We start from the raw sequence: 27,933 nt of genomic DNA on the forward strand, positions 1-27,933 counted from the left end.
GCAAGGGCAACGGACCTCTAGCGCAGCAGGTCAGAGAAGGGCCCGTGTACGAACGGCTCTGCCTTACCCCCGACTAGTTGGGCCAGACTCTGGTGTGAACATAGAGACGCCCCTCCAAAGGGAGTGAGTACACCGGGGTTCAGAGTGACGGTGACGCCCCTCCAAAGGGAGTGAGTACACCGGGGTTCAGAGTGACGGTGACGCCCCTCCAAAGGGAGTGAATACACCGGGGTTCAGAGTGACGGTGACGCCCCTCCAAAGGGAGTGAGTACGCCGGGGTTCAGAGTGACGGTGACGCCCCTCCAAAGGGAGTGAGTACACCGGGGTTCAGAGTGACGGTGACGCCCCTCCAAAGGGAGTGAGTACACCGGGGCTCAGAGTGACGGTGACGCCCCTCCAAAGGGAGTGAGTACACCGGGGCTCAGAGTGACGGTGACGCCCCTCCAAAGGGAGTGAGTACACCGGGGCTCAGAGTGACGGTGACGCCCCTCCAAAGGGAGTGAGTACACCGGGGCTCAGAGTGACGGTGACGCCCCTCCAAAGGGAGTGAGTACACCGGGGCTCAGAGTGACGGTGACGCCCCTCCAAAGGGAGTGAGTACACCGGGGCTCAGAGTGACGGTGACGCCCCTCCAAAGGGAGTGAGTACACCGGGGCTCAGAGTGACGGTGACGCCCCTCCAAAGGGAGAGAGTACACCGGGGCTCAGAGTGACGGTGACGCCCCTCCAAAGGGAGAGAGTACACCGGGGCTCAGAGTGACGGTGACGCCCCTCCAAAGGGAGTGAGTACACCGGGGTCAGAGTGACGGTGACGCCCCTCCAAAGGGAGTGAGTACACCGGGGCTCAGAGTGACGGTGACGCCCCTCCAAAGGGAGTGAGTACACCGGGGCTCAGAGTGACGGTGACGCCCCTCCAAAGGGAGTGAGTACACCGGGGCTCAGAGTGACGGTGACGCCCCTCCAAAGGGAGAGAGTACACCGGGGTTCAGAGTGACGGTGACGCCCCTCCAAAGGGAGAGAGTACACCGGAGTCCAGAGTGACGGTGACGCCCCACCAAAGGGAGTGAGTACACCGGGGTCCAGAGTGACGGTGACGCCCCTCCAAAGGGAGTGAGTACACCGGGGTTCAGAGTGACGGTGACGCCCCTCCAAAGGGAGTGAGTACACCGGGGTTCAGAGTGACGGTGACGCCCCTCCAAAGGGAGTGAGTACACCGGGGCTCAGAGTGACGGTGACGCCCCTCCAAAGGGAGTGAGTACACCGGGGCTCAGAGTGACGGTGACGCCCCTCCAAAGGGAGTGAGTACACCGGGGCTCAGAGTGACGGTGACGCCCCTCCAAAGGGAGTGAGTACACCGGGGTTCAGAGTGACGGTGACGCCCCTCCAAAGGGAGTGAGTGCACCGGGGTTCAGAGTGACGGTGACGCCCCTCCAAAGGGAGTGAGTGCACCGGGGCTCAGAGTGACGGTGACGCCCCTCCAAAGGGAGTGAGTGCACCGGGGCTCAGAGTGACGGTGACGCCCCTCCAAAGGGAGTGAGTGCACCGGGGTTCAGAGTGACGGTGACGCCCCTCCAAAGGGAGTGAGTGCACCGGGGTTCAGAGTGACGGTGACGCCCCTCCAAAGGGAGTGAGTGCACCGGGGCTCAGAATGACGGTGACGCCCCTCCAAAGGGAGTGAGTGCACCGGGGCTCAGAGTGACGGTGACGCCCCTCCAAAGGGAGAGAGTGCACCGGGGCTCAGAGTGACGGTGACGCCCCTCCAAAGGGAGTGAGTGCACCGGGGCTCAGAGTGACGGTGACGCCCCTCCAAAGGGAGTGAGTGCACCGGGGCTCAGAGTGACGGTGACGCCCCTCCAAAGGGAGTGAGTGCACCGGGGTTCAGAGTGACGGTGACGCCCCTCCAAAGGGAGTGAGTACACCGGGGCTCAGAGTGACGGTGACGCCCCTCCAAAGGGAGTGAGTACACCGGGGCTCAGAGTGACGGTGACGCCCCTCCAAAGGGAGTGAGTACACCGGGGCTCAGAGTGACGGTGACGCCCCTCCAAAGGGAGTGAGTACACCGGGGCTCAGAGTGACGGTGACGCCCCTCCAAAGGGAGTGAGTACACCGGGGCTCAGAGTGACGGTGACGCCCCTCCAAAGGGAGTGAGTACACCGGGGCTCAGAGTGACGGTGACGCCCCTCCAAAGGGAGTGAGTACACCGGGGCTCAGAGTGACGGTGACGCCCCTCCAAAGAGAGTGAGTACACCGGGGCTCAGAGTGACGGTGACGCCCCTCCAAAGGGAGTGAGTACACCGGGGCTCAGAGTGACGGTGACGCCCCTCCAAAGGGAGTGAGTACACCGGGGCTCAGAGTGACGGTGACGCCCCTCCAAAGGGAGAGAGTACACCGGGGCTCAGAGTGACGGTGACGCCCCTCCAAAGGGAGTGAGTACACCGGGGTTCAGAGTGACGGTGACGCCCCTCCAAAGGGAGTGAGTACACCGGGGTCAGAGTGACGGTGACGCCCCTCCAAAGGGAGTGAGTACACCGGGGTTCAGAGTGACGGTGACGCCCCTCCAAAGGGAGTGAGTGCACCGGGGTTCAGAGTGACGGTGACGCCCCTCCAAAGGGAGTGAGTGCACCGGGGCTCAGAATGACGGTGACGCCCCTCCAAAGGGAGTGAGTGCACCGGGGCTCAGAGTGACGGTGACGCCCCTCCAAAGGGAGAGAGTGCACCGGGGCTCAGAGTGACGGTGACGCCCCTCCAAAGGGAGTGAGTGCACCGGGGCTCAGAGTGACGGTGACGCCCCTCCAAAGGGAGTGAGTGCACCGGGGCTCAGAGTGACGGTGACGCCCCTCCAAAGGGAGTGAGTGCACCGGGGTTCAGAGTGACGGTGACGCCCCTCCAAAGGGAGTGAGTACACCGGGGCTCAGAGTGACGGTGACGCCCCTCCAAAGGGAGTGAGTACACCGGGGCTCAGAGTGACGGTGACGCCCCTCCAAAGGGAGTGAGTACACCGGGGCTCAGAGTGACGGTGACGCCCCTCCAAAGGGAGTGAGTACACCGGGGCTCAGAGTGACGGTGACGCCCCTCCAAAGGGAGTGAGTACACCGGGGCTCAGAGTGACGGTGACGCCCCTCCAAAGGGAGTGAGTACACCGGGGCTCAGAGTGACGGTGACGCCCCTCCAAAGGGAGTGAGTACACCGGGGCTCAGAGTGACGGTGACGCCCCTCCAAAGAGAGTGAGTACACCGGGGCTCAGAGTGACGGTGACGCCCCTCCAAAGGGAGTGAGTACACCGGGGCTCAGAGTGACGGTGACGCCCCTCCAAAGGGAGTGAGTACACCGGGGCTCAGAGTGACGGTGACGCCCCTCCAAAGGGAGAGAGTACACCGGGGCTCAGAGTGACGGTGACGCCCCTCCAAAGGGAGTGAGTACACCGGGGTTCAGAGTGACGGTGACGCCCCTCCAAAGGGAGTGAGTACACCGGGGTCAGAGTGACGGTGACGCCCCTCCAAAGGGAGTGAGTACACCGGGGTTCAGAGTGACGGTGACGCCCCTCCAAAGGGAGTGAGTACACCGGGGTTCAGAGTGACGGTGACGCCCCTCCAAAGGGAGTGAGTACACCGGGGCTCAGAGTGACGGTGACGCCCCTCCAAAGGGAGAGAGTACACCGGGGCTCAGAGTGACGGTGACGCCCCTCCAAAGGGAGAGAGTACACCGGGGCTCAGAGTGACGGTGACGCCCCTCCAAAGGGAGTGAGTACACCGGGGTTCAGAGTGACGGTGACGCCCCTCCAAAGGGAGTGAGTACACCGGGGTTCAGAGTGACGGTGACGCCCCTCCAAAGGGAGTGAGTACACCGGGGTTCAGAGTGACGGTGACGCCCCTCCAAAGGGAGTGAGTACACCGGGGTCAGAGTGACGGTGACGCCCCTCCAAAGGGAGTGAGTACACCGGGCTTCAGAGTGACGGTGACGCCCCTCCAAAGGGAGTGAGTACACCGGGGTTCAGAGTGACGGAGGAAAGCGCCGGACACATCGGCTGACGTTTTGGCACCAAATTAACCCTGGGCGACATTGTTTCCCGTTAGCCCTGCAGGGCCAGCTCAGCGTGCTGAGATGAACCGGCAGGCCTGTACATTTCGTGCCACTTGCAGGACTTTTGCTGCCGGGGGGGCTGGAGGAAGCAGAAAGAAACCCAGCCCCCCCCCCCCCCGGCTGGCGGAGTACCCCGCTGGCCACACAAGTCCACGAGAGCGGGGGCTTTGCAGCCTCCGTGAGATCAGGCCCCCTTCTTATGAGGAGCTGCTGGCGGCTGTTTCAATGGCGCTACGCCAGCTGCAGCACTGCCCCCCCACCCCGGGGTGCCATGAAAACAGAGCATCCCAGCTGCGTCCAGCAGGCCCCCGCCTGTAACCACTCTGGATTACACTGCTCAGCCCTTTTAATCAGCAGCCATCGAGATCGGGGGTCGCAAAGTCCCGGCCCACGTGCCGGTTGGAGACTGTGCAATTCAGCCCAGGACTTCTGGAGGGCTAGGGGGTGCCTGTCCGTTACTGGCCCCAAGCCCCACCCCTTCCCACCATTGCCCCGCCTTCTCCAGCTTTGGGGATCGCTGGAGGAGAGGGGGCTGGCACTGGGCAGCGGCGACAGGAGCTGCAGGGGAAGCGGTGCGCACTGGCCATGGCTGTCACCGCGCGGCACCAGGTTCCCCAAGTGCTATGGGGGGAGAGGGCGGGGCAATGGCAGAAAGGGGCGGGGCTTGAGGGACAGTAACGGACTGGCCGGCCGGGTGTCCGGGGCCGGATTGCATGATCTGGGACTGGCCTGCGGGCCGGGAGTTGGAGACCCCTGGCCTGGAGGGTTGCTTTGCAGTTGGGGCCCTGGCCTGGGACTCAGGGGATCTGGGGGCAGTTTGGGGCGATCTCACAGACTCCGCGTGAGCCTGGGCAAGTCGGTTTCTCTGCCTGTTTCCCCTTCTGCAAAATGGGGATAATCTGTTCTCTCTCTCTCGTCTTCGTCGCCTCCATTTAGGGCCCAATCCAAAGGCAGATGTCAGTGGGCTTTGGACGAAGCCCTTAGACTAACAACTGTATGGGGACAGTACGTGTCTGAGCAGTGCCTGGCTCAGAAGACAGCTGTGCGACGGGGAACAGTTACCCCGTAAGGGCAGTACTGCCTAATGGTCAATCCAGCCCACTCTGCGGCTAGTTAAGAGCTGAAAGGGCCGATTCTGGACACAAGGATCTGGGAGATATTCAGACAGAGGAAGCGGTGCTGGGAGTGAGAAGGGTTTGAGAGGGGAATTCTTGTTCCCGTTTCTTTAAGGGCCCGGGGCCAGGGTCCCGTCTCACCCAACCAACTGGGGCCAAGCTGGGAGACTGTGACCAGTTCTGTCTTCCCCACGGAAGCAGCAGAGAGCTGTCCAACCCTTGGATGAAGTGACCAGCCCCAAGCACCAAGAGGGAGTTCTCCTTGGCTTCCCGAGGAGGGAAACTGAGGCAGAGAGCATTTGCAGCCCCACTCCCATTCAGCAGGGGGCGCTGCAGGGCAAGCACACCCTGCCACGCTTGTGCTACCTCAGCTGAACCGGGGGCACTAATGTCACCGCACCCAGGGGTGGCGCCCGGCCGTCATGGCCGCCACGTAACGGCGCCACGTGAACCTTCTGTGGGAGTAGCGCCACCCTGGCCCATTCCTTGGGCGGCCGGCGCTGCTCTGGTCTGCGGCCGCCCGCTCGCTGTAGGGTGAACAGCCTGGCGTCTCCCAGCCAGATTTGCACACGCTGGTGAGGCCGTGCGAGCCCCCAGTGCACGGGAAAGCAACCCATGGTGGCCGCCTCAGAAGCGGGATACTGGGCCGGCTGGGCCTGTGATTGGTTCCGTTGCCACTCGGCTCAGCTTCTCTACCGGAGCATCTTCCTTCCCCCCTGCCTGGCAGGACCTTGGGGCTCTTACCCTCCCCTGTCCCTGCGCCTGTCCACCTGCACCGAGACCACGCGCTCCGGCCGCTCCAATGCCCGTGGGTGCACGCCAGGCAGGCCCCTGCTTTCACACACAGACTGATGCTCACAGCGGAGACCCAGCCATCCAAAGAGGCCTTCCCATGCCGCCCTCCCCGGGCACTAGGTCACGGTGACAGCAGGGAGCCTGGGGGACTGTTTTCTCTGCACACCGCTTGCTCCTCCATAAAGAAGCCGCACAGCACGGCGCCCAGTCAGCTCATTTAACCCTGACAATGCGCTGTGCTGCTTTCTTCCAGCTCTATCCCTTGCATTGCTGTAACACGCACTGGACTGTATCCGCTACGCAAACACAGACTTGTGTGGATAAGCACAGGCACCTCAGGTAGAACCAAAGCCAGGATTCCGGTGCAATCCCAAACCCATACAAGGACGTATTTTTTCCTTCCAGAACATAGCTAGACTGTGGAACTCACCACCACTGGATGTGCACACGGGTGGCGAACTCTCATGCTTCAGGATTTAAGCCAAGCTCTTACAGCTAGGGGTCAGCAGGAGACTCTCCTAAGGGACCGATTCTCCCCCTGCAAGGTTTCTGGCTGCTTCCCCGGAAGAAGACGGTATTAGCCAAAGCAGCCCAAATTAGGTGGACCTGGAGTCTGATCCAATACAGCGGTGCCTGTGGTCCTCGCAGATTTGGGCTCTGTTTGACCATCAGGCCTTGCCCAGCTCACTTCACCTCCGTACCGGGGTTAATGATATTTTCCCACTTCACAGAGTGCAGGGGGTGCTGGTTCATAAAGGCCCTGACTCAGCTAAGCACAGAGCACGTTGGTTTCAGTGGTGCTTACCTGTGCCCATCAGTCTATTCCCAAGTCAGGGCCTGCAGGGCTCTGGGCTTGTCAAGTTCTCAGAGACCCAGACCAGACCAACAGCTCCGACCCCAAACACCCCCAGCCCCTGGGGAAGTTGAATTCCGGGTCCAAATTTCACAGCTCGGTTCTACTTCTATCTCCATCCCAGTCACAGCTATGAAGAATAAAGCTAACTTTGCAATGAGATGGATCAGTCCGAAGCGCCTCACTCAGGCTCAAAGGAGCAAGTGGTTCTCAGCCTGGCCAAACATCCAGTGGCAGGGAGTTCCACAGGCTAATTATGGGCTCTCATTTCAACTCCCAAGGCAGAGCAGACTGGACCTGGTTGCCACAGGATTATTGTTGGGCTCCAAGAGGGGCTGGCTATTTGTCTGAATAGTGAGAATAGACACAGAGAGAGTAATTAGAGCAGCCAGAGCTTGGGAGGGGACCTAGAAAACCTCTCGCTTCAAGCCAATCTCTTGCATTTAGGGACTTGAGGATACTTCATGGTGGTTACTGCAGGGTTTCGCCTGACAGTACGTGGGGCGTTCGGTTCTGGACACTGTCAAAGACGAGATGGGTCATGGATCTGGTCCTGGGTCCCTAAAACTCTGTCCCAGCCAATGTGCCACACACCCCACAGCTGGAGAGCTGTGACTTTGGTGCCAGGAGGCTAGGACAGTAGGACAAAGGCCGGGAGGGGCTCGTTCCCTTAGGAACAGGGTGCTTAGGAGCAGCTACAAGATGTTCCCACATTGCCCTTCGCAGGGGGAGTCACTGGAGCATTTGCAGCCCAGGGACACACCCGCCTACCCAGCTGAGCAGAGCCCGATCCAGCTCTGCGGTGACTCTGGAACTGCACCCAAGACTGATTTCCATCGGGCGGGGCCCTTTGCCCCCGACTCGTGCCCCCTTACTCCCCCCCGCCGTGGCCAGTGGGGATTTTCCCACGCCATTCGAGCGCCCCGGGCGGAACCGAAGTGAGACGCAGACGGGGGAGTCACAGCCCCGCTGCAACCCGCTTTCCCGCCGCTCCGATCCTGGGGGAGCTCACGTCCCCCCGCCGGGCCCGCCGGCCTCGGTGCCTCCACGCCGTGTGCATTAATAAGTAATGCCCCGCAATGGAGTCCCACGACGGGCTCCGAGCTGAGTCAGGGGCCGACGTCACGGTCGCTTTCAATGGGATCTAACCCGCGCCGGAGACAGCCGCCGGCGCGGGGTGTGAAATGCACCCGGCTCACACAGCCCCCCCGGGTTTTCCTCTCTCCCTGCCCCACAAGGCGCCTCCCTCGGGGTCCAGCCGGAGAGGAGGGCACGGGGGACACGGCCTTCTCCGCCAGAGTTTCGCGGCGCTGGCAACCCTTCCCCCGGCCGAGGGTCTGGAGGGGTTTGATTCGGCGGGTGGGGGAATTCTGCATCCCGCCTCCTTGCCCTGTGATCAGAGCCGGACTCCAGGCTGAGATCCCCCAGAGCAAGGTCAGAGCGGGGCTGGGACGTGAGGCCGCGGTCCGGTGCCTTTTACCACCAGGGCAAACCGGCAGCGGCACCCACGACTCAGCAAGGGGCTGCTCTGCTGGCCTCTGCTCCGGCCCAGGGGCCGAGAGGGGGGCTCTGGGCATGCAGAGGGCTTAGCAAGCGTCTGTCTCCCTGCTCCCCACGCAGGCTGGGCTGGTGCCATGGAAGTGGTGCAGCGGGGAGCTGCAGAGCCGTGCCCTTGAGGGGTCGGATCCAGTTTCTCGAGTTCAGAGTCAAGCGAGCAGGTTTCGCTCCGTGGTTAATATTTCATGGGGGCCACGTGACGCCGAGGTGGCTCCGTGGAGCCTCCGGCGCCGGGCGCTGCGCTTTGCAGCAGAGCGGGGGATACAGAGAGGACTGTCCCGGGCTCGGGGCGGGGAATCAGCTCTGGAAACGGGGACTCCCCGCCGAGCAGCGAGAGACCCCGCAGGAGGGAGGGTTCCCCCGACACGCTGCTGTCACTAGTGCAAGTCACGTGCACGTGTAGCCCACTGGTGAGCAAGTGCCACAGACCTCCCATCCCGTGCCCGGCCCGGGCCAGCAGCTTCCAGAGGCCCTGGTTCAAACGCCGGCCAAGATGGAGGCCCTCACACCCGGGACAAGGAGTGTGGATTGCTCAAGAGACAGGCCCCTGCTCCGCCCCCAGGGGCACCAGGCCCTGGGCCTCCCCAGCCACACGTGGGGGTCGCCCCGGGCTCCGGTGGACGTTTGCCAGCCTGCGGCAGGCCGGAGGTGTCTGAGGGCAAGGGGCATGGAGTGCCTGCCCCCTCCGGCTCCTCACACACTGACCCCCGGGCTGGGGGGGGGGCTCTCCCTGGGCCCAAGCCTGGTGCTGGGAGCAGCCCCGGGGCAGGACCGTCCCTCACTCTGCAGGGGCAGGACTCATCTGCAGGCGGCTCCCGGAGCCGGGGGGGAACGGACCCTCCCCTGGCAGTGAAACGTCCAGCAGCTCCGGCCGGCAGTGAGTGGGGCCAGGGGGCAGCCTAGGATCCAATTTCCCCTGGTCAGCCCCCTCCACGCATTGCCCCCCCATCCCTGGGGGGCTCCCCTTTCTCAGCTCTAGTGCAAACCTTCCCTCCCAGCAGCCTGAAGAGGCTGCAGAGCTGGGAGACGCTGCGGGGAGGGGGGGGAACCAGCCCCTGTCCCTGTCCTCCCTCCCCAGGGAAGGGGGCTGGATGGGCTAAGGGGAGAACGTCAGGGGCGGGGGGCGGGGTACTGGGCTCCAGGCGCAGGGGGCCGGGTCGCGGAGCTGGGGTGGCTCCAGGCAGCAGGGGCAGGCAGGGCAGGGGGTCGGGGTACTGGGCTCCAGGTGGCAGGGGCAGGCAGGGCAGGGGGTCGGGGTACTGGGCTCCAGGTGGCAGGGGCAGGCAGGGCAGGGGGTCGGGGTACTGGGCTCCAGGCGGCAGGGGCAGGCAGGGCAGGGGGTCGGGGTACTGGGCTCCAGGCGGCAGGGGCAGGCATGGCAGGGGGTCGGGGTACTGGGCTCCAGGCGGCAGGGGCAGGCAGGGCAGGGGGTTACCTTCCATGGACATCGGCTCCAGGATCCCGAACTGCTTGAGGACGGCGATGAAAAGCAGGATGACCACGGCCATGGCACAGAGTTCCATCCCCTGGATGCCCATGGCCGGCCAGTGTCCCGCGACGGGCGGCGCGGCGCTGGGGGCATGCGACTCACGCCCCCCGGGGCCAGCTCAGCTCCGCCAGCGCCCGCAACAAGAGCCCGGGGGCCAGGGAGCAGACGGGCCGCAGGAGCGAGCCCCAGGTCCCCCCCGGCACCTCACATCTCCAGGTCCTCGCTGGAGAGGGAGCGCTGAGTTATCTCCTCCGCCGGCTTTCCCGGGGCGGGCAGGCCCTGCCGGGGAGGGGGCCGCGGCAGCTGCCTTGGCAAAGCCCGGACTGCGAAGGGCGCCCGAAACCAAACTTTCCAAACTTGGTGGAGCCAACTTTCCTAGCAGCAGAATCCCTCCTGCCGGGGACCCAGCTCGCTCGGCTGCTGCCAACTCCCGTCGCTCCAGCGAAGCTGTGATCCCGCAGCGCCCGTCCGTCCGCCCGTCCGTCTGGGAGGCTGCTTCGCGCAGCCGGGTCAGCAGGAGGTTCGGCGGGGCTCCCCCGGGCCTGGCGATGATGCACTGACGGATGGAGCATCCGCCCGGCGCCTCCGTCTCGCCTCTCCACAATGCCATTGGCTGCAGGGTGGCTATAAAATCCCTCACACGCCACCCCCCAGGCACACTCCCACCCGGAGACCTCGGCAAGGGGGAGGAGGCTGGCGCGGGGCCGGCCGCGGGGCAGCATTGATCCAGAGGAGGGAAGCGGGGCCCCAGCTGCCTCTCCCAGCCGTGCCGCCGGTCGCAGACAAGCAGCGGAGTCGGTTTGTGTGTCGGGAAGCCGCGGCCTGTGAGAGCAGCCTGGCAGGGAAGGTGACTCGGCAGGGCCGGGGCACGGAGCGCGCCGACCCGGGGCCCACGGGAGCCAGGCTGGAGCAAGGAAGCTCAGAATCCAGGCGGGCACCAGCGGCTGGATGCAACGCACGGGAGCGCGCGCAGCACAACCCAACCCAACCCCGGGGAGGGGCACCCCAGCCGATTGCTCCCGGTTGCAATACAATCGGGGGACGCCTGCAGTGGCCCTGACTCCCCTGGAGTCCTGCCCGTTTGCACCGGCCCCGGAGCTCCCAACGCCCCCGGGCCCAGCCGTGCGGCTCCTGCCTCGGAGGGGGCGGGAGTGTGGCAGCGGGGCGCCTGGGAGACAGAATCGGCCAGGCTCTCCCCAGGCTGCTGGGATTTTAGGGCTGCTTCTGCAAGGGCCACGCCCCGCCAGCCCAGGAGGGAACCGGCTGCGGAGGGTCTGTCACGGGTGGCGGCTGAAGCCAGGGCGGGGGAGGCAGGCCCAGAAGCCCGTCCCTACCGCCCGAGACCCCCGCCCATGCCGCTCACCCCACAGAAGGGGCAGCCCCCCCCACGCACGGGAGGCCTGTAGCCTTCTCCTGCCTCCCCCAGAGCAATGGGGGCTCACGGACCTGGCCTGCCCTGCCCCCCTCCCAGCATGGAGGGCAGGCCCTCGGGGAGAGCAGCCCCTTCCAGAGCATGGGAGGCAGGCAGGCTGCAGTGCAGGAGACTGGAGGAGCTGTGCTAAATGCGGGAGGCAGTTTGGAACGCCATTGCCTTCCCTGGCCTCTTCCACCCTCCGCCCGTGGGGTCTGGGTGGGCCCAGGCACACACGCCTGCCTGCACACACCAGCTTGTCCTGGCTGACGTAGGGGCCCAGACAAATCTGCTAGCCTGGGGCACCATGGAAAACACGCAAAGAGTAGGAACATGCTATGCACACCCACACAAGGCACATGTGTGTTCACGTGTGCCATACATGTTCACGTGCAGTAAACATTCATATTTGCCATGTGTGTTCACATGTGGCATGTGTGTTCACAAGTGCTACGTACAGTCACATGTGCCTTGCATGTTTACATGTGCCGTGCATGTTCATGCATGTCACAAACATGTATACATGCCATGTGTTCACATGTGCCATAAACACTCATGTGTGCCACACGTGTGCACACGTGTTCACTCTGGCGAACATTCACATGTGCCATGTGTGTTCATGTGGGCCATGTGCATCCACATAGAAGAATAGAATCATAGCACGGGAAGAGACCTCAGGAGTCATCGAGTCCAGCCCCCTGCCCAAAGCAGGACCAAACCCAACTAAATCAACCCAGCCAGGGCTTTGTCAAGCTGGGACTTCAAAACCTTTAGGGGTGGAGATTCCACCCCTCCCTAGGGAACCCGTCCCAGGGCTTCCCCACCCGCCTAGGGAAATAGGTTTTCTTAATATTCAACCTGGACCTCTCCCACCGCAACTTGAGCCCATTGCTCCTTGTTCTGCCACCTGCCCCCACTGAGAACAGCCTCTCGCCAGCCTCTTGGAACCTTCCTGCAGGACGCTGCTCTCAAATCCCCCCTCGGTCTTCTCCTCTGCAGAATAAATAGCCCAAGTCCCTCAGCCTCTCCTCGGAGGTCATGTGCTCCAGCCCCCGAATCATTTTGGTTTCCCTCCGCTGGACCCTCTCCAATGCGTCCACATCCTTTCTGTAGTGGGGGGGTCTCAGAACCAGATGCAACACTCCAGATGTGGCCTCCCCAGGACCGAATAAAGGGGAATAATCACTTCTCTAGATCGACTGGCCATGCTCCTCCTAATGCCCCTAATATGCCATTGGCCTTCTTGGCTACAAGGGCCCCCTGTTGACTCACATCCAGCTTCTCCTCCACTGTAACCCCCAGGGCCTTTTCTGCAGAACTGCTGCTTAGCCAGTCGGTCCCCAGCCTGTAACAGTTCTTGGGATTCTTCCCTCGCAAGGGCAGGACTCTGCACTTGGCCTTGTTGAACCTCATCAGATTTCTTTTGGCTCAATCCTCTCATCTGCCTAGGTCACTCTGGACCCAATCCCTGCCTCTCCCCCCAGCTTAGTGTCATCCGCAACCATGTGTGTTCACACACGCCATAAACATTCACACGTGCCATACATGTTCACATGTGTTGCGCATGTTCACACATGTCATAAACATGCATATATGCCATGTGTACGCACACATGTCATAAAAGTCACATGTGCCATGCATGTTCACACGACAAACATTCACATGTGCCATGCGTGTTCACACGTGCATCAGGAGTCAAGGCCAGGCTAACAAAGTGACAGGACTCGACGGGGGCCCACAAGGGGAAGGCGGCCTATCCGGAGGCAAAGGGGGTGTTAGCAGGGAGCTGGGTAGCACGAGGGGCCCTAGGATGCTGCCACCCCCAGAAGTCTCAGGTGCTGCGCAGTGCCCGCCGCCCCGCGTTCAATGTGGCGCGAGACGATCAGTTCTGGCAGGCGCTTGGGTGAGAGCCCGGCCCCCCGCCCCGGCGCCCGTCTCCAGGGCCGGCCTCACCACGAGGTGAACTGAGGCGGCCACCTCAGGTGCCAGACTGGGGGGGGGGACGCCTCTAGGACCCAGAGAATCGAGACCTTTCAAAGTTTGGGCCCAAGCAAGGGGGCAGGGTGGCTCCCCGCCTCAGGGGCCAAAATGTGGTGGGCCGCCCTGCCCGTCTCTGCGTCCGGTTTACCCTGCAGCGGGCCGGGCTCTGTCCCCACTCTCGTCCCGGGGCCCCTGCAGGCAGGACGGAAGCTCCTGCAAGGGAAGCCGAGCTCCTGATTTATGGGAGGGGGCCTCACCGGGCCCCCGCTCCTCACACGGGAAGTGAGGCTGCAGGGGCCCAAGGAGGGCCCCATTGCTCCAGGTCTCCTTGCACAGCGGGGTGATGGCGCCACCCTCGGCGCTCAGCTCTAGGCACCGTGGGCAGGGCCGGCGGGTGCAGGCCCAGCTGGGGAAGGCAGCTGAAGCCCCGCCCCTTCCGTCCGAGGCCACACCCCTTCAGCAACCTGTCTCTCCCTGGAGCCACGCCCGGACTATCCCAGTCCAATCCTTTCGGGCCACCTGGAGGGCTGGGGCTGCCGCACTGCAGCCCTGGCCCCAGCCTCCCCTGGCAGCCAGGGAGCCGGGCTACCATGCTGCAGCCCCCGCCAGGTACGTCGCCTGAGCTACGAACCTGCCGGCATCTGTAACCTCGCCCGCTAGCGAGATTGTCCCTGCTTGGGACACGGAGGAACGAGCAAAAGAGTTTGCCCCTGGGAATCACTGCCCCTCCCCTCTCCTCCCTGCAGGGTGGCGCAGCAGTCGGCACCCTCCACCCCAGAGGTGGCTGCATTTCAGGGGCACTGCCCAGAGCTGCAGATCACACCTATGCCGTGATTACACCACAGAATTTCCATAGCAGGCAGCCATGCAACTCTGGCATCAAAGCCCCAGGGGGTTTATATCCGCAGGGCGACTCAACTTTGGACGCCCCGGGGGCCACAATGATTCTCACAGCACATGCCGAGGGCTGCAACTGAAGTGGGGTTGCAGATACATGCAAATATATATGTAAATATATGCAAATAGCTTCTTTCACACAATGCACCTCCTCCCTGGGGGCTGGAAATGCCGACACCCTGGACTCCTCTGTTCCAGACAGCCCGTCCGCTTGCGTCTTTCAGTGCTCACCCCGCCTGGGAGACGCCTCGCTGCTGTGGAGCGTGGTCCCAGTGGAGGCCACGTTCAAAGGATCCTAACCACCAGCCACGTGTTGAGCCCCGCGCGAACCCGAACTGCCCCGTGGGCCGCACACAAACGGGCCACATGCGGCCCGTAGGTTAAGTAACCCTGCTTCAGGCCTTTTTAGCATGGAGCAGTTTGGTAATACTTCATTTAGGACACGATTCCGCCAATATGCAAATAAGATTAATCAAAATCAATGGGACACACACACGCTTCAAACTAGGCTGAATGGCAGAGCCACGACCATAAAAACGAACCCCTTTTTGACCTCTTTCCCTCTGCCATCCAGTGGCAGGGAGTTCCACGGGTTAATTCCACACATGGCAGAGTAACAGCCAGTCACAGCTTGCATCGTGTTTGCCTCCTAACCAGCCCCTTGTGTTAGACGGGAAGGCAAATCAGAGTGTCTGGCTGAACTTTTCTAAGCCAGTTATCATTTCAGATTTGTCTAGCACTGCATCCCTTATTCTGCCCCTGCCCAAGCTGGCTGGTCCTTTCCCATCCTGCAGCCTGACAGCTGCAAAGTGCAAACGATTGTTATGGCCCCCTGGCCCCTTTCCCTACGCTGCAGGCCTGGCTGTGTCCCTCCCCGCATTCGCCAGCTAATCGCGCACTTAGCATCTGAGCCCCCACAGGCACAGTCTGGGGCTGGCAGTTCACCCCCTCCCCACACATCCCCCCTCCCGGGAAATCCGCTTGCACAGGACAAAGCCTGGAGCAACTCCCCACGCACACGGCGCTATAAACAAGACATTGATCCCTGTTTCTCTCAATGTAAAATATTAAAGACGTTTAAATGGCTAAAAGCACCAGCCTCTAATCCGCTCCAAGCCAGGCTGCATTAGCAGCTGCAGCGCCCCATGGGTTTAATGGCTGGGGCACGCCAGCTACTCCCCCCAAAATCCTGCCAGGGGCTCGGGTTCTTTTTTCTGCTGAGACCGAGAGCTTCACCTAAGGTACGTCTACCCTGTGCCCATCGCTCAAAACGAGAGACCCAATTTGCGCTACGATTCTTTTCTGAAATAGGCTATTTCTAAAGTTGGCGCGTCTACACGGCACCAAATATCAAAGTAAAGCGCTCTTGCGAGACACCCCTTATTCCTCGTGGAACCAAGTCTGCAGGGATGCCGAAATAGCGCGTCCAGTATATTTCGAAATAGCGGATGTGTTCAAAAGACACGGGGAGGGGGGAGAGGTAGCTATTTCGGGATCCCTCTGGTATCCGGAAATAGCATTGCAGTGTAGACGTAGCCTCAGAGACTTGGCCAAAGGCTGGTTGGGGCGGAGGTTCGTCTGCACCTGGCAGAGCAGGATGGGAGAAGCAACCAGTAACGCACAGGAGAGTCCAGGAGGCTGGTCTCACTTACGCTAACGTGGTCTGACCGCGGGCAGCTTTCTGGGAACGGGCTGGTTTAGGAGCCCCACATCTGCCCTGCTCAGTCCCCAGTGTGGCCAGAGTGCCCCGAAGGGCCGTTGAGAAGCAGAACGCAGGTTGGAGCAGCCTTGGGGTTGTTCTGAATTATGCCGGGGGCCAAGCCGGGCTCTGAACAGCCTCCAAACACGGGGAGGCCAAATGCGGCTTGAAGCCACCTGCCCGGCCCCTCCCCCCTGCCCCAAGCTCTGGATTGGGGTCTGAGAGACAGGCCCATGGAGTCTGGCCGGGGCTGGGCAGGCCGGGCCAGGCCAGCAGGAAGTGTGTTGCTCACAGATGCAGCGGTAGGTGCTGTCCCGTGGCCACCAGATGCCGGCGTCCGGCCCGGGGGGGGCTGGGCCGTTCGGGAACCAGTGCCCCTTGGGGACTGGGCTGACTCCGGCACTGAGCACAATTCCGCCAGCCCTTGGCTGAGGCCACGTCCCCTCCTGTCTGCTCCCTCCCGACTCCCACCGCGCCCCTCAGCCAACCGCAGCAGGGATGGGGCGGCACAGCCAGTGCACGAGCTCGGTGGGGCTGGGGGGATCCTCTTCCTTGGGGGTCGCTCACCTCCCCCACCACCCGGTTCTCCATCTGCTCAACACAAACCTTTCCGCAGACCCCCAGCCACCCACCCGTAATGACAAAATGGGTGCAGGAGGGGTGGGGGTGCGGGGTCCAGCCAGGAGGGAGGGGGCAGGAGCAGGCTGAGGGCCGGGGGTCTGGGAGGGAGGGTGTGGAAGAGCAATGGGGCTGTGGGGTCTGGGTCTGAGGGGGGCGCTTACCTGGGTCCGCGTCATTCACCACTCCCAGGCCCCGCCCCCCACTGCTCCTATTGGCTGTAATTCCAGCCAATGGGTGCAGCAGGGAAAGCCTCCAGGTGAGTGGTTTCCTGCGCTGCTGTTCAGCAGCAGCACATGGAGCTGCCTCCTCGCCCCGTGATCCGGACCGGCCTGCGAGGCTCCCCCGGCCCAGGGGAAGCTGGAGCTGGCACTCCAATCTCACAGAGGGGGCGGGGCTGGAGCTGCGGGGGGGGGGGGGGGTTGAGCCCCGAGCCTGCAGCCCCCCTGGAGGATGCTCGTGGACCACACTTCAAGAACCCCTGGACAAGGCGGGGTGGGGAGCATGGCAAAGGGCTGACGCGAAGGGCAGGGGGCCAGGCTCCGGGATCCAGACAGCACAAAGTCTGCAAAATACCCCTCTGTGGATCCCTTCCAAGGGGGGCACCAAGAGCCCCCCAGGGGTGGGCGGCAGAGCCGACCCCGGGGGCTGGGAGCAGCGCCGGGAAAGGGGCTGGTGGGGCCCCGGGGAGGGAAGCGAGAGACACCCGGAGGGGCCTGGCGGAGGGTGTGAGCTCAGGGGCCAGGCCCCGTGGGAGCCAGCGCTCTGAGGCCAGGCCGCTGGATCCGCCGCGCTGGTGGTTTCCTTAGGAAGCGTGGGAAGGGGAAAAGCCGCTGTGGAGAGACAGACTCGCATCCCTCCCCCCCTCTGCCCACGCCACAGACTCCTGGCAAAGCCGAAGCCCTGGCCGCAGGGCGCTGGCACACGCCACTTCCGGGGCCAGAGCCCATCCGGCGGCTCCCTGCTGCTGCGCTCATCCCGGCCTGTTCTCAGACCCCCCCGGGAATCTCCCCAGCTTCTCAGCCAGCCCCCCAGCCCATGCGCCCTGGGACCCGAGCAGGTCACGACAGCAGACTCCTCAGGGGCGTCGACACGGCAAAGAGACACCCCAGGCCCCGAATCTCAGCCCAGTGGCCTGATGGAAAAGCCGCGTGGCCACTCCGGCTGGAACTCGGCTCTGACATGCAGCCGGGCGAGGGCCCAGTGCCCGGGGACCAGCCAGCGGGATTCCTGCACTGCTAGTTTTACTCTCCTGCCGGGCTCGGCCCTGCGGTGCAGCAGAGAGAGGGAATGGGCCCTGAATACGCCAGCAAGGCCTGAGATCGCAGGCTCCAATCCAGGCAGACTCCTAACTGCCTCGTCTGAGTCGGGGTTTACTCCGGCGGCTTTGGCCAGCATCCACCCCGGCCTGGCACGTCCCTTGTTCCCTAGCTGCCGCCCTCCGGCCCAGAAGTGGCTGCATTTCAGCAGTACTATAGGGACAGCGTCCGAAAAGCACACTGGGACAAGGAGTAGAGAAAGGCAATAGGGCCTAGTGGAGAGAACCCTGGACTACCCAGGAGACCTGGTTCTGGTCCCTGCTCAGCCACAGGCCTGCTGGGTGACTTTGGGGCAAGGCTCCGCACCTCCCTGTGCTTCCTCCCTCCCTGCCATCTGATCCAGTCAGACCGTAATCGCCTTCAGGCAGAGACCGTCTCGCTCTATGTGTCTGTACAGCTCCTAGCGTAATGGGCCCTGCTCGCCAAGCGCCACTGGAGCACCCACAGAAAAGAGGGTTCACTATTTTAGGCGCCATGCTGGGTTCTCCAGTCCCAGACCTCCTTCTCCTTTAGGTCCCCGGCTCCGGGTGCCAAAGGGACGGGGGTGTCAGTAATAAAAGCCCTCACGCTGGCCTGGCGTTTGCACTGAGATGGAGGAGCAGGCTGGCTCCTAACGATGCTCAGGGACCGGTCCAGCTCCTGCGTGCGCTCCAAAGGCCAGCGCCCTGGGCGGCTAAGAAGCCAGCGCGCCGGCCTCTCCTGTTCGGGCTGCGCTGCCTGAGCCCAGGGGAGGTTCCTAAATAGGAGACCTCCATCCGCTAGTCCTTCAGCCAGGGGGGTCTCTAGCACCTTGGCAAAGGGGATAGTGGAGCCAGGATGGAACCACTGGTCGACCGCCCCTCCCCCCCATGCATCGTGCATATAACAACCCCCCCTCCCCGCCCCGACCCCAGTCTAGCAGCTTTGCAGCAAGGCCCTGGATTTGCCTGCATCAGTCGGCTTCGGAATCCCTCCCGGCAGAGCACGGAGAAGCCATGGGGCAGGTTCGTCCTTGCTCCCAGCCTTAGGGCACCGAGGGGAGGGTGGGGTTCTCAGGAAGCCCCCCCCCCCCCCCGCCTCTGGCCATCCAGCTGCCCGCTGGCCCGTGAGACTCTGGAGATGGGGCTGCGGGGAGGGAGGCGCTGATGGATGGGCCATTACAGGGCTTGGCGGCTCAGTCTGCATGAGCCGTGAAGCTGATTAGCTGAACCGCATCCAAGGAATTTCTCGCCCTTCCCCACTCCCCTTCCACCTGACCCAACATCCTTCTCTGCATCCTCCCCCGGCCCTGCACCTCCTCACGGGAAAGTCGCTTCCCCTCTCCCCTAACCGCCCTGGGGATGGGCGGGGCTTGGCTGGGGGGAGGTGCTGAAGGGGCGGGGCCTCAGAGGGAAGGGGCGGGGCTCAGGCTTGCCTTCCCCAGCTGGGCCTTCCCCAGCCATCCATGCCCTCGGGGTCCTTGTGTTGCTGCTCCAGCCAGATGCCACGTCTAACCGCTTGGCCAGCCCGGGACCAGGGCGCTATGGACGTGAGCCGCAAAGCCGCTCCCCTGCCGGGGATGATTGAGTCGGGTTGGTCCTGCTTTGGGCAGGGGGCTGGACTCGATGCCTCCTGCGGTCTCTGCCAGCCCCGGGATTCTCTGCTCTCTGATCACACACGATGCTCGACGGGCGGCGGCACAGAGGGAAGCTGCCCCCTTCCTCGCATACGGTTCCCGATACATGATGAGCCTGGGGCGCAGCCAGCCCAGCAGGCTGCAGGCCTTGTCGGAGCTGGAGAAAGTCTGGGGACCGGGAAGGAAGGCGATGCCCCTGATGCAACGCGGGACCCCTGTCCCCTCCACACAGACCCTGCAATGACGACGAAGGCCTGGCCTGGCCGGCGGGAAAGGCCTCCGGGGCTGGCCCAAGCGCTGGGAAGGCCGCCCGGCACAGCACCATGGGGAACGCCTTCTTGCAAAAAGCTCTGAGATCCCCGAGGAAGGGCAGGAGCCCGGGTGCAGGCAGGTAGGACCCAGTGCAAGGCTGCCTCCCCCCCCAACCGCTCTGCAGTCTGCCCTGCAGGAGAGCCCCCCGCGGGCCAAAGAAAGGTCACGGCAGCCCTGGGAGTTTGGGGCACCCGGCAGGCAAACCAGGCCCGAGACAAGGCTGGCAGGAGAGGAGAGAGACCCCCAGTCTCTGGCCCAGCTGCCAGTCACAGGACGGGGAGCGCCCTTGGCACGTGATGCTGCAGATTCCCCCAAACAGCTGTAACTTAGAGCCGCCCCAAGGCCGCTCGGTCTAATTCACGCCGTCGCCAAAGCAGCGCCTCCCAACAGCCCCAAATCTGGGCAGCAAAGAAGGGGCTTAAGCCTTTGGACCCTCTTCAGAATGGGCACCAGCCCCGAGCCCCGTGGGCTGCGCAAGGACAATTTCCCACCGTGCGAAGCGCAAGATCCCTTTGCAGATGCTTCTCCTAAGCATCGGGTCCTGCCGCCACAGATATTTTGACTCTAAATTAACAGCGAGCAATCAGGAAAGAGGCTTGGGCTTCCTGGCACACAGCTCCGGGGACTGCTCCCTCGCCTCTGGGGCAGGACATAAAAGCAAGCAAAGTGTTAGGCTGCGTAAGAAAGCAGAGAAGGAACTGTAGGGACCTTTGCAGCCTGTCCTGGGAATAATCCCCCAGGGGCAGCAGGGATCACCCCAGTTTAAACAGGGCACAGCAGCAGAGGCTCAGAGGAAGACGGCAATTGTACGGGAGGTGGGGAAATCACCACCAGAGAGAGATTGAAAAGTCGGGTCTGTGAGAGGGTTCATAAGAGAGGCCAGGGTAGAAATCTATCCAATAAAATGTAACATCGAGCACTGATAAGGCGCTTTGCAGTGGTCGATCTCAACATGCGTCTATAGAGCAATGAGATTCCCCCAAACAGGTGACTTTAGGTAAGTCACCGTGCTTCAGGGGAAACTGAGGCAGGGTGACTTACCTAAAGTCACTAAGGAGGCCAGTGGAAGAGCTGGGAATAAAATCCAAATATCCCAAGCAGCCCAGTGCTGTGCCCATGAGGCTAAAGGGCACCTCTTTCTCCTCTCTCGTAATACAAGAATGGTTGGAAGGGAATTGGCCTCCACTTTCCCATTGAGAAAAGCAGCTGCTAGTTTGCACAGCTGCATTGTTAACCTGCAGAACTCTCCGCCGCGAGAGCTCAGCGAGTCGGAAGAGCCAAAGAACAACACTCCCCAGCTCCTGTGTTGCGCTCTTCATCAGCAGATGGCAAAGTGCTTTCAAAGGATTAGACACGTCTGACTGCTAACGAGCTACAAGCGCAGGGAAGGAGAGAGACATGCTGATGCGTCAGGGCATAGGCCCCTAGACTGTAAGATCTTGTGATATGATTTTCTGGTACCCAACCCAATGTGTCCCTCCTGGCTTCAAGGCACTGTCATGAGACAAGTAATGAGAAGTCAACCTTGATTAGTAGGTGCCGGAAGTAACTGCCCTATAAAATGCCATCAAGTGCCAGCAATGCCCTTCTGCCATGGATATTGGCCAAACTGGACAGTCTCTACGAGAAATAATTAATGGACACAAATCCGAGATCCGAAAAGGCAACACAGAGAAACCTGTTGGGGAACATTGTAACTTGCCTGGGCCCTCGTTAAGGGATCTCAAAGACACTGTGTTATTTCAAACCAATTTCACAAGCCAGTGCGACAGGGAAGCTGCAGCACTTCATTTCATTGACAAGTTTGATTCCTACAACAGAAGTCTAAGCAAAGGCATTGGCTGGATGCCCTGCTACATTCCACACCCTAGTGACATAGAAAACCAAGCATAGGGGACGTAGAGTGGGTACTAAGTATTATCAGCTTCATTCAGCATGGGCTGGAGCATAATGACCTACGAGGAGAGGCTGAGGGAGTTGGGTCTGTTTAGTCTGCAGAAGAGAAGAGCGAGGGGGGATTTGAGAGCAGCCTTCAACTTCCTGAAGGGAGGTTCCAAAGAGGATGGAGAGAGGCTGTTCTCAGTAGTGACGGATGGGAAAACAAGGAGCAATGGTCTCAAGTTGTGGTGGGAGAGGTCCAGGTTGGATATTAGGAAAAACTATTTCCCTAGGAGGGTGGTGAAGCGCTGGGCTGGGTTCCATAGGGAAGTAGTGGAGTCTCCATCCCTAGAGGTGTTTAAGTCTCGGCTTGACAAAGCCCTGGCCGGGTTGATTTAGTTGGAATTGGTCCTGCCTAGAGCAGGGGGCTGGACTTGATGACTCCTGAGGTCTCTTCCAGCTCTATGGTTCTATGACACATTGACAATTTCTGTCCCTGTTTTTTTCTTCTTTTTCCTCCTTTCCCCCTCCCCCAATCCCCTCTCTGTGCTATTTATTTGAAAGCTGGACCCCTTAAACTCCAGTCATCTGAAGAAGTGGGCTGTGCCCACGAAAGCTCATGATCCCATCTACATGTGTTGTTAGTCTCTGAGGCAGGGCTACTCAACACACGGGCCCCATATAGCCTGCGGCCCACAGTGCAGTTTGGGTTCACGCAGGGCTCAACATGCGGCCGGAGGGGGGAGGGGATCCTTTGAACATGGCCTCCACCGGGAACACGCTCCACAACCAGTCAATAGAATGGTCTTCTGCTGAGATGCGTTGTAGTCGTTAAATTCCTGGCCTGTCATTGCTCATTAAAAGTGCTGGCATGTGGCTGGAAATGGGGGATCTATTGCATTTTGGTAATATCAGTGGAACAGGCTTAAATGGGGCCTGCGTGTTGTATAGTCTTGCTGTAATCTTTATATTCACGCCCGTCAGGGTGAAAGAAGCTATTTGCATAGATTTGCATATATATTTGCATGTCTCTGCAACCACACTTAAGTTGCATGTGCTGTGAGTGTCATTGTGACCCCCGGGGCTTCCAAAGTTGAGTAGCCCTGGACTATTCGTTGTTTTTTAAGTTTTTCCATCTGCAGACCAACCCGGCTTCCCCTCCGAGATTTCCCTGCAAACAAGCTGTTCCACAGTCCTCCCTCTCTACAGTTTCCTGCCCTTTCCTCCGATGCAGCTGGAACAACTGACTGCTGGAGACGGAGGACTGGGCCCCTACTCGGATCCAATCCAGTAGTTCCTGCTTGCTATCCACGTCCTCCTCAGGCCGTCCCTGCAGGACATGGTCTATGGGGCTTTCCCCGTCTTTGCAGCACCAGGAACGAAAGCATCGCCCCATGGAGCCAGCTTGCCCAAAGAGGCTGGGAAAGCCACTGACAGAGATCGGTGCGCACCAGCCCTGTGCGCTTTCCACAGCAACGAGCCGTCAATGAGCAGCATGGGGTAAAACACGGGGACGAGCCCTTTAATAAAGCAGTGAGGTCTGGTAGCTCCACCCACCGGGGGAGGAGCCTTTGAGTCCAGGATGGGGATGTTCGATATCGGTTCATTGAACAGTCAATTAACCCCGTGAATTCTTATCGGTTAGTCGACTATTCTATCTTCCCGGGGGTGGGGCTGGCAGCCAGTACGCTCCGGCTTCACTCCCAAGAAGCCTCCTGTCACTCCGTGCTGCTGTCTCTGTATCAGAGGCAGCTGCACAGGGTGCCAGGCGGGAGCTGGTCCGGGAGGGGAGCCAGGTTAAAAACCGGCTCCCCTCGCGGACCGGCTGCCTGTTGCCCTGAGCTGCTGCCTCTGATAAAGAGGCAGCAATGTGGGGGTGGCAGCAGCCCCTGTCTGGGGGAGGGGTCTGATCTCCTGGACTTGGAGTGAGCCAGGACTGAGCTGGGCTGCCAGCCCACCCAGATAATACACTTGAAATGCAGAGCTGCAGGGGTACCCAGCTTGAGCCAGGACTGAGCCAGGCTGCTTCCCAGCCTGCTGAAAAATGTACTGATGGGGGAGGGAAAAGCGGGTAATCTATAGCATTAACCGATACATTTTTGCTTATTGGTTAATCGGTTACTTGAGTGCACATTTACATCCCTAGTACAGGGCAGACATCCCCTCCCTGCCAAAAAAACCCTCATGGTGAAGGAGCTGGGTGGGCAGCTGGACTGCACGATGCTAAGCAAAAGAGGAAGGGACCAGGTCTTCTCTCGCCTCCTCTGACAGACTCCTCCTTAAAGGGGAGGAGTGACTTGCAAGCCCCGCCTCCTCAATTAAAGAGCCAGGCCTGTTTTAACCATCTTCATTCTCCTGGTGTCACATGGAACCAAAAGAGACAAACGACATTTCAGAAGGCAAAGGAGCTGGCTGTCAAATTGCACCAGACCACACCCAAATAAAAGGTTGTATTTGATTCCCCCCCTTCCGCACTAATTACCGCCGCTGGATCCCACCGCGACTCTTGGAGAAAGCCTTTTAACTCAATTAGCGGCAGCTTTCGTTAGTGCGTGGCGTGTTTAAGCGAAACCTGAGCAATGTTTATTTCAGATCTAAACTGTCATTTGCAGGCAGGGCCTGACTCAGATCCAGGGCTAATCAGCGATGGGGCCGCTAATGCAATTTGGTCGGCCTCATTCCGGAGGCCTCTCCCGTGGAAGGCAGGGAGGAGGAGAAATGAAAGCGGGGGGAGCATGAAAGCCAAGGGGGAAGAAAGCGGGAGAAGAAAAGGAGTGAGCACGGAACGTGATGGATGGAGAGCACGGGGAGCGTGGCGGTGAATTCACTGAGCCGGCATTTTCAACTTTGCGTTTCTAGACAATTAGCGCCGTGAATTATTAAAGACCCAAAAGGAAAGAGGCTGTTTTAATAAAGGATGAGTAAGCAAGTATTGTTCCACCGGGGGGCGGGGGGCTGTGGGGGAGAGCAGGATCGAAGGGAATCAATCAGTGCCTTGCTCCCTGCTCCATTCTAATGGCTGCAAATATTTACTCGGTTTTATTGTTGTGTGTTGAGCTATGTCCCTGGGTCCCCGCCAACCGGGTACTTAACACAGGCGGTCGATGAGTAACACGGGCCAAATTGGGCCTCAGGAACGCAGGGGGTGGAGGGGATTGCAAATTTGAATGTCGTCATGCATCATCTGCGGCCCCTCTGCTGTTAACAGTAACTTCACCGAGATCACAGCCCCATTGCGCTAGGAGCTGTACACACACAAAGCAAGAGACCGGCCCTGACCCTGGGAGCTTAGGCTCTAAACAGAAATGATTTTATGCCCATTTTACAGATGGGAAAACCAAGGCACGGAGACACGAGAAGCGACTAATAAGACTGGGATTTTCCAGCTTAGAAATGAGGAGACTAAGAGGGGGTGTGATCAAGGTCTATAAAATCATGACTGGTGTTGAAAAAGCAAATAAGGAAAAGTTATTTAGTTTTTCTCATAACACAAGAACTAGGGGTCACCAAATGAAATGAATAGGTAGCAGGTTTGAAACAAACAAAAGGAAGTATTTCTTCAAACAGCGCATAGTCAACCTATGGAACTCCTTGCCAGAGGATGCTGTGAAAGCCAGGTCTTTGAGGCTGTCTACACAACAGCATTTTTTTAGAATAACTAATGTTATTCTGAAATGAAGTAGACGTCTACACAGCAAGCAGTTATTTTGACATAAAGTTGAAATAATGGAAAGATGGAAGACTTCTTACTCCGACTCCTGTAACCCTCCTTTTAGGAGGAGTAAGGGAAGTCGGAGGAGCGCTCTACCTTCCTGCGGTGCAGACAGTGCCAAAAGCTGAAATAAGCTATTTTGACTTCAGCTACACAACGGACGTGGCTCAAGTTGCGTCGCTTATTTCAGCTTTCGCCCTGCTGTGGAGACGGGCCCTAACAGAGTTCAAAAAAGAGTGTGGTAAATTCATGGAGGACAGGTCCATCGATGGCTGATAGCCATTGGCAGGGATGGTGTCCCTTGCCTCTGTCTGTCAGGGGCCGGGGAGGGACCACTGGATGGTTCCCGGTTCTGTTCCCTCCCACCCCGGCACTGGCCAGTCGGCACACAGGACCCTGGGCGAGATGAACCTTTGTTCTGACCCCGTGTGGCTCTTCTGATGTTCTTCCGTCCCACCTCGCAGGGGAGGCTGCAGAACCAGGAATGGTTCTCAGGAGAGTGGAGCTCAACTCTAGCATCTTAGCCGCACGGTCCTGTTTCCTAGCTGCCTGCCAAATCTGCACCCAACAACCGAGCCTCGCCCGGGACACAGCTCACTAGGATGCACCTGGGACAGTGACCTCAGACAACTGGAAGGGACCTCGAGCCGCCCTCTAGCCCAGCCGGCTGATCTGCGGCAGGGCTACGGAGGAGGCAGACTGTCCCCGGCAGGTGGTTGTTTAACCTGCTCTTAAAACCTCCAGTGATGGAGACTTCAGAGCAATGGGAGGGGGGCTTGGCTGGGCAATTGCGGGGGGGGGGGGGGTTGGCTCCGGGCCCTCTGGAAGGGGCGGGGCCTCAGGCATAAGGGGCGGAGCTAGAGGTAGCCAGACCTCAGCACCACCTGGACTGTGCCAGGCCTCCCCCCCTCCCCCCAGCCCTCAGACCATGCCGCAAGGGGTTCTGGAGGGGATTTAAAGGGCCCAGGGTTCCAGCTGCCGCTGTTGCCCCCCTTTTAAATCAGCAGGACCTGGTGGACTGAAACTTCTTGCTGGCAAAGGGGGACTCCAGAGCACTGAGGACCTGGCCAGCAACTGGGACGTGTTCCCAGGGCTAGGTGACCCCGGTTCCCATTAGCCCCCCGCAGCGCCGGGCGGTTCTCGGTGGAGGAGCCCTGCATTGTGAGGCTATGCAGCCTGGCGAGGCAGGAGGGTGTGGACGGTGCCGCTGTCCATCGGCAGATCCTGGGCCCACAGTCCCTGCCGTGCCACACTCCGGGCGGCCGACTTCAAACCGGGGCTTGCAACGCCGGGGCTGGCTCCCTTGCGAGGCCTCATGCGAGTGGCGCGTCGCCCCAGCGACAGTCCCCTGAAGTCACGGCGCCTGGCTGCCCATCGACTAGGCTAGAAGGGCCTCTCTCCTCCAGCCGCCAAGGGGTGCAGGTCCTGGCTCCCCACTTCTAGCCCGTCTGGTTCCCAGGGCACTACCCCGCCCCTCCCCGGCCATGGGTAGGACGTTCCTATGGGTTAAGCCACCCTTTAGGGCAGGTTAAGAGAGAGCAGCCAATGGCTGCTCCATGAGCTGTGACTCAGGAAGGCACAAGCCCCCGGCTGGCGGATGCTTCAGCACATACAAGGCCATAACCCCTCCCTGGATGGGACCCGATTCCCCTCCACAGGGCCGGCCAAGCACCCCAGTACTGGAGTCACGCAGAGCCTGGGAGGATAAAGAGGCCGGCAGCTCAGTATGAGTCTCCTGCCTGCACATGGCCCTCGGAGGGTCGCCCAGAGAGCCGACCCGAGAAGCCTGGCCCAGTCTCCCAGGTTGGAAGCCAGGTCTTTGCAGGGCCGTCCTTTGGACGTACGGGGCCCTACGCGGGGCTGTGAAACCGGGGCCCCAACGACAGCCCGGGGGGGGGGGGGAGTGTTGCTGACGACTATGAAATCACAGCTCTAAAAAATCAACACATAACGGCTACGTCTAGACTGGCAGGATTTTCCGCCAATGCTTTTAACGGAAAAATTTTTCCGTTAAAAGCCTTTGCAGAAAAGAGCATCTAGATTGGCAAAAGCACTTTTTGCGGAAAAGCGTCCGTGCCAATCTAGACGCAGTTTTGCGCAAGAAAGCCCCGATCGCCATTTTTGCCATTGGGGCTTTTTTGCACAAAACAATACCGCATTGTCTACACTGGCCCTCTTGCGCAAAAGCATTTACGCAAGAGGGCTTTTGCCCAAATGGGAGCAGCATAGCATTTCCGCAAGACCACTGACAATCTTACATGAGATCGTCAGCATTCTTGCGGAAATTCAAGCGGCCAGTGTAAAAAGCAGCTGCTTTTGCGGAAAAACTTGCCAGTCTAGACGCAGACACTGAGTTTTAAACCAGCTTTCAAACTAAGGACCTGTAGCATCACAGAATCCTAGAACGGGTAGGGGCCTCAAGCAGCCATGAATTCCAGGCCCTGCCCTCATGGCAGGACCAAGCACCAGCTAGATGTGAAGTGGGCAAGATCCAGCCCTCAGGCCACCGGATCTGGCTGCCAGGCTGCCCCACTGGGACCCTCAGGCACAGAGCAGCCTCACACTGCTTTGAGCAGCTGGCTGCTCCCTGTGGCTCTTTGCTCTGGGTGTTGGGGGGCGGGGGAG

The 27,933-nt window shown here is 60.6% G+C and overlaps 1 protein-coding gene across 5 annotated transcripts in view; it reads right to left on the reverse strand.

The window, feature by feature from the left end:
* KCNIP3 (potassium voltage-gated channel interacting protein 3) overlaps positions 1-27,933 on the reverse strand; it is a 96,636-nt gene that overhangs the window by 18,402 nt on the left and 50,301 nt on the right. Inside the window, exon 1 of one of the 5 annotated variants that reach the window (XM_075910720.2) lies at positions 9,835-10,516. The exons of the other annotated variants lie outside the window; for them this stretch is intronic. Coding sequence (XP_075766835.1) covers positions 9,835-9,937 — 103 coding nt within the window. The 5' untranslated portion in view covers positions 9,938-10,516. Of the gene's footprint in view, positions 1-9,834; positions 10,517-27,933 lie in introns of those variants that run through there. 5 annotated transcript variants of the gene reach the window in all.

The sequence above is a fragment of the Pelodiscus sinensis genome, chromosome 28 (genome assembly GCF_052426305.1).
Source record: "Pelodiscus sinensis isolate ZL-2025 chromosome 28, ASM5242630v1, whole genome shotgun sequence".
Classification (NCBI taxonomy): Eukaryota; Metazoa; Chordata; order Testudines; family Trionychidae; genus Pelodiscus; species Pelodiscus sinensis.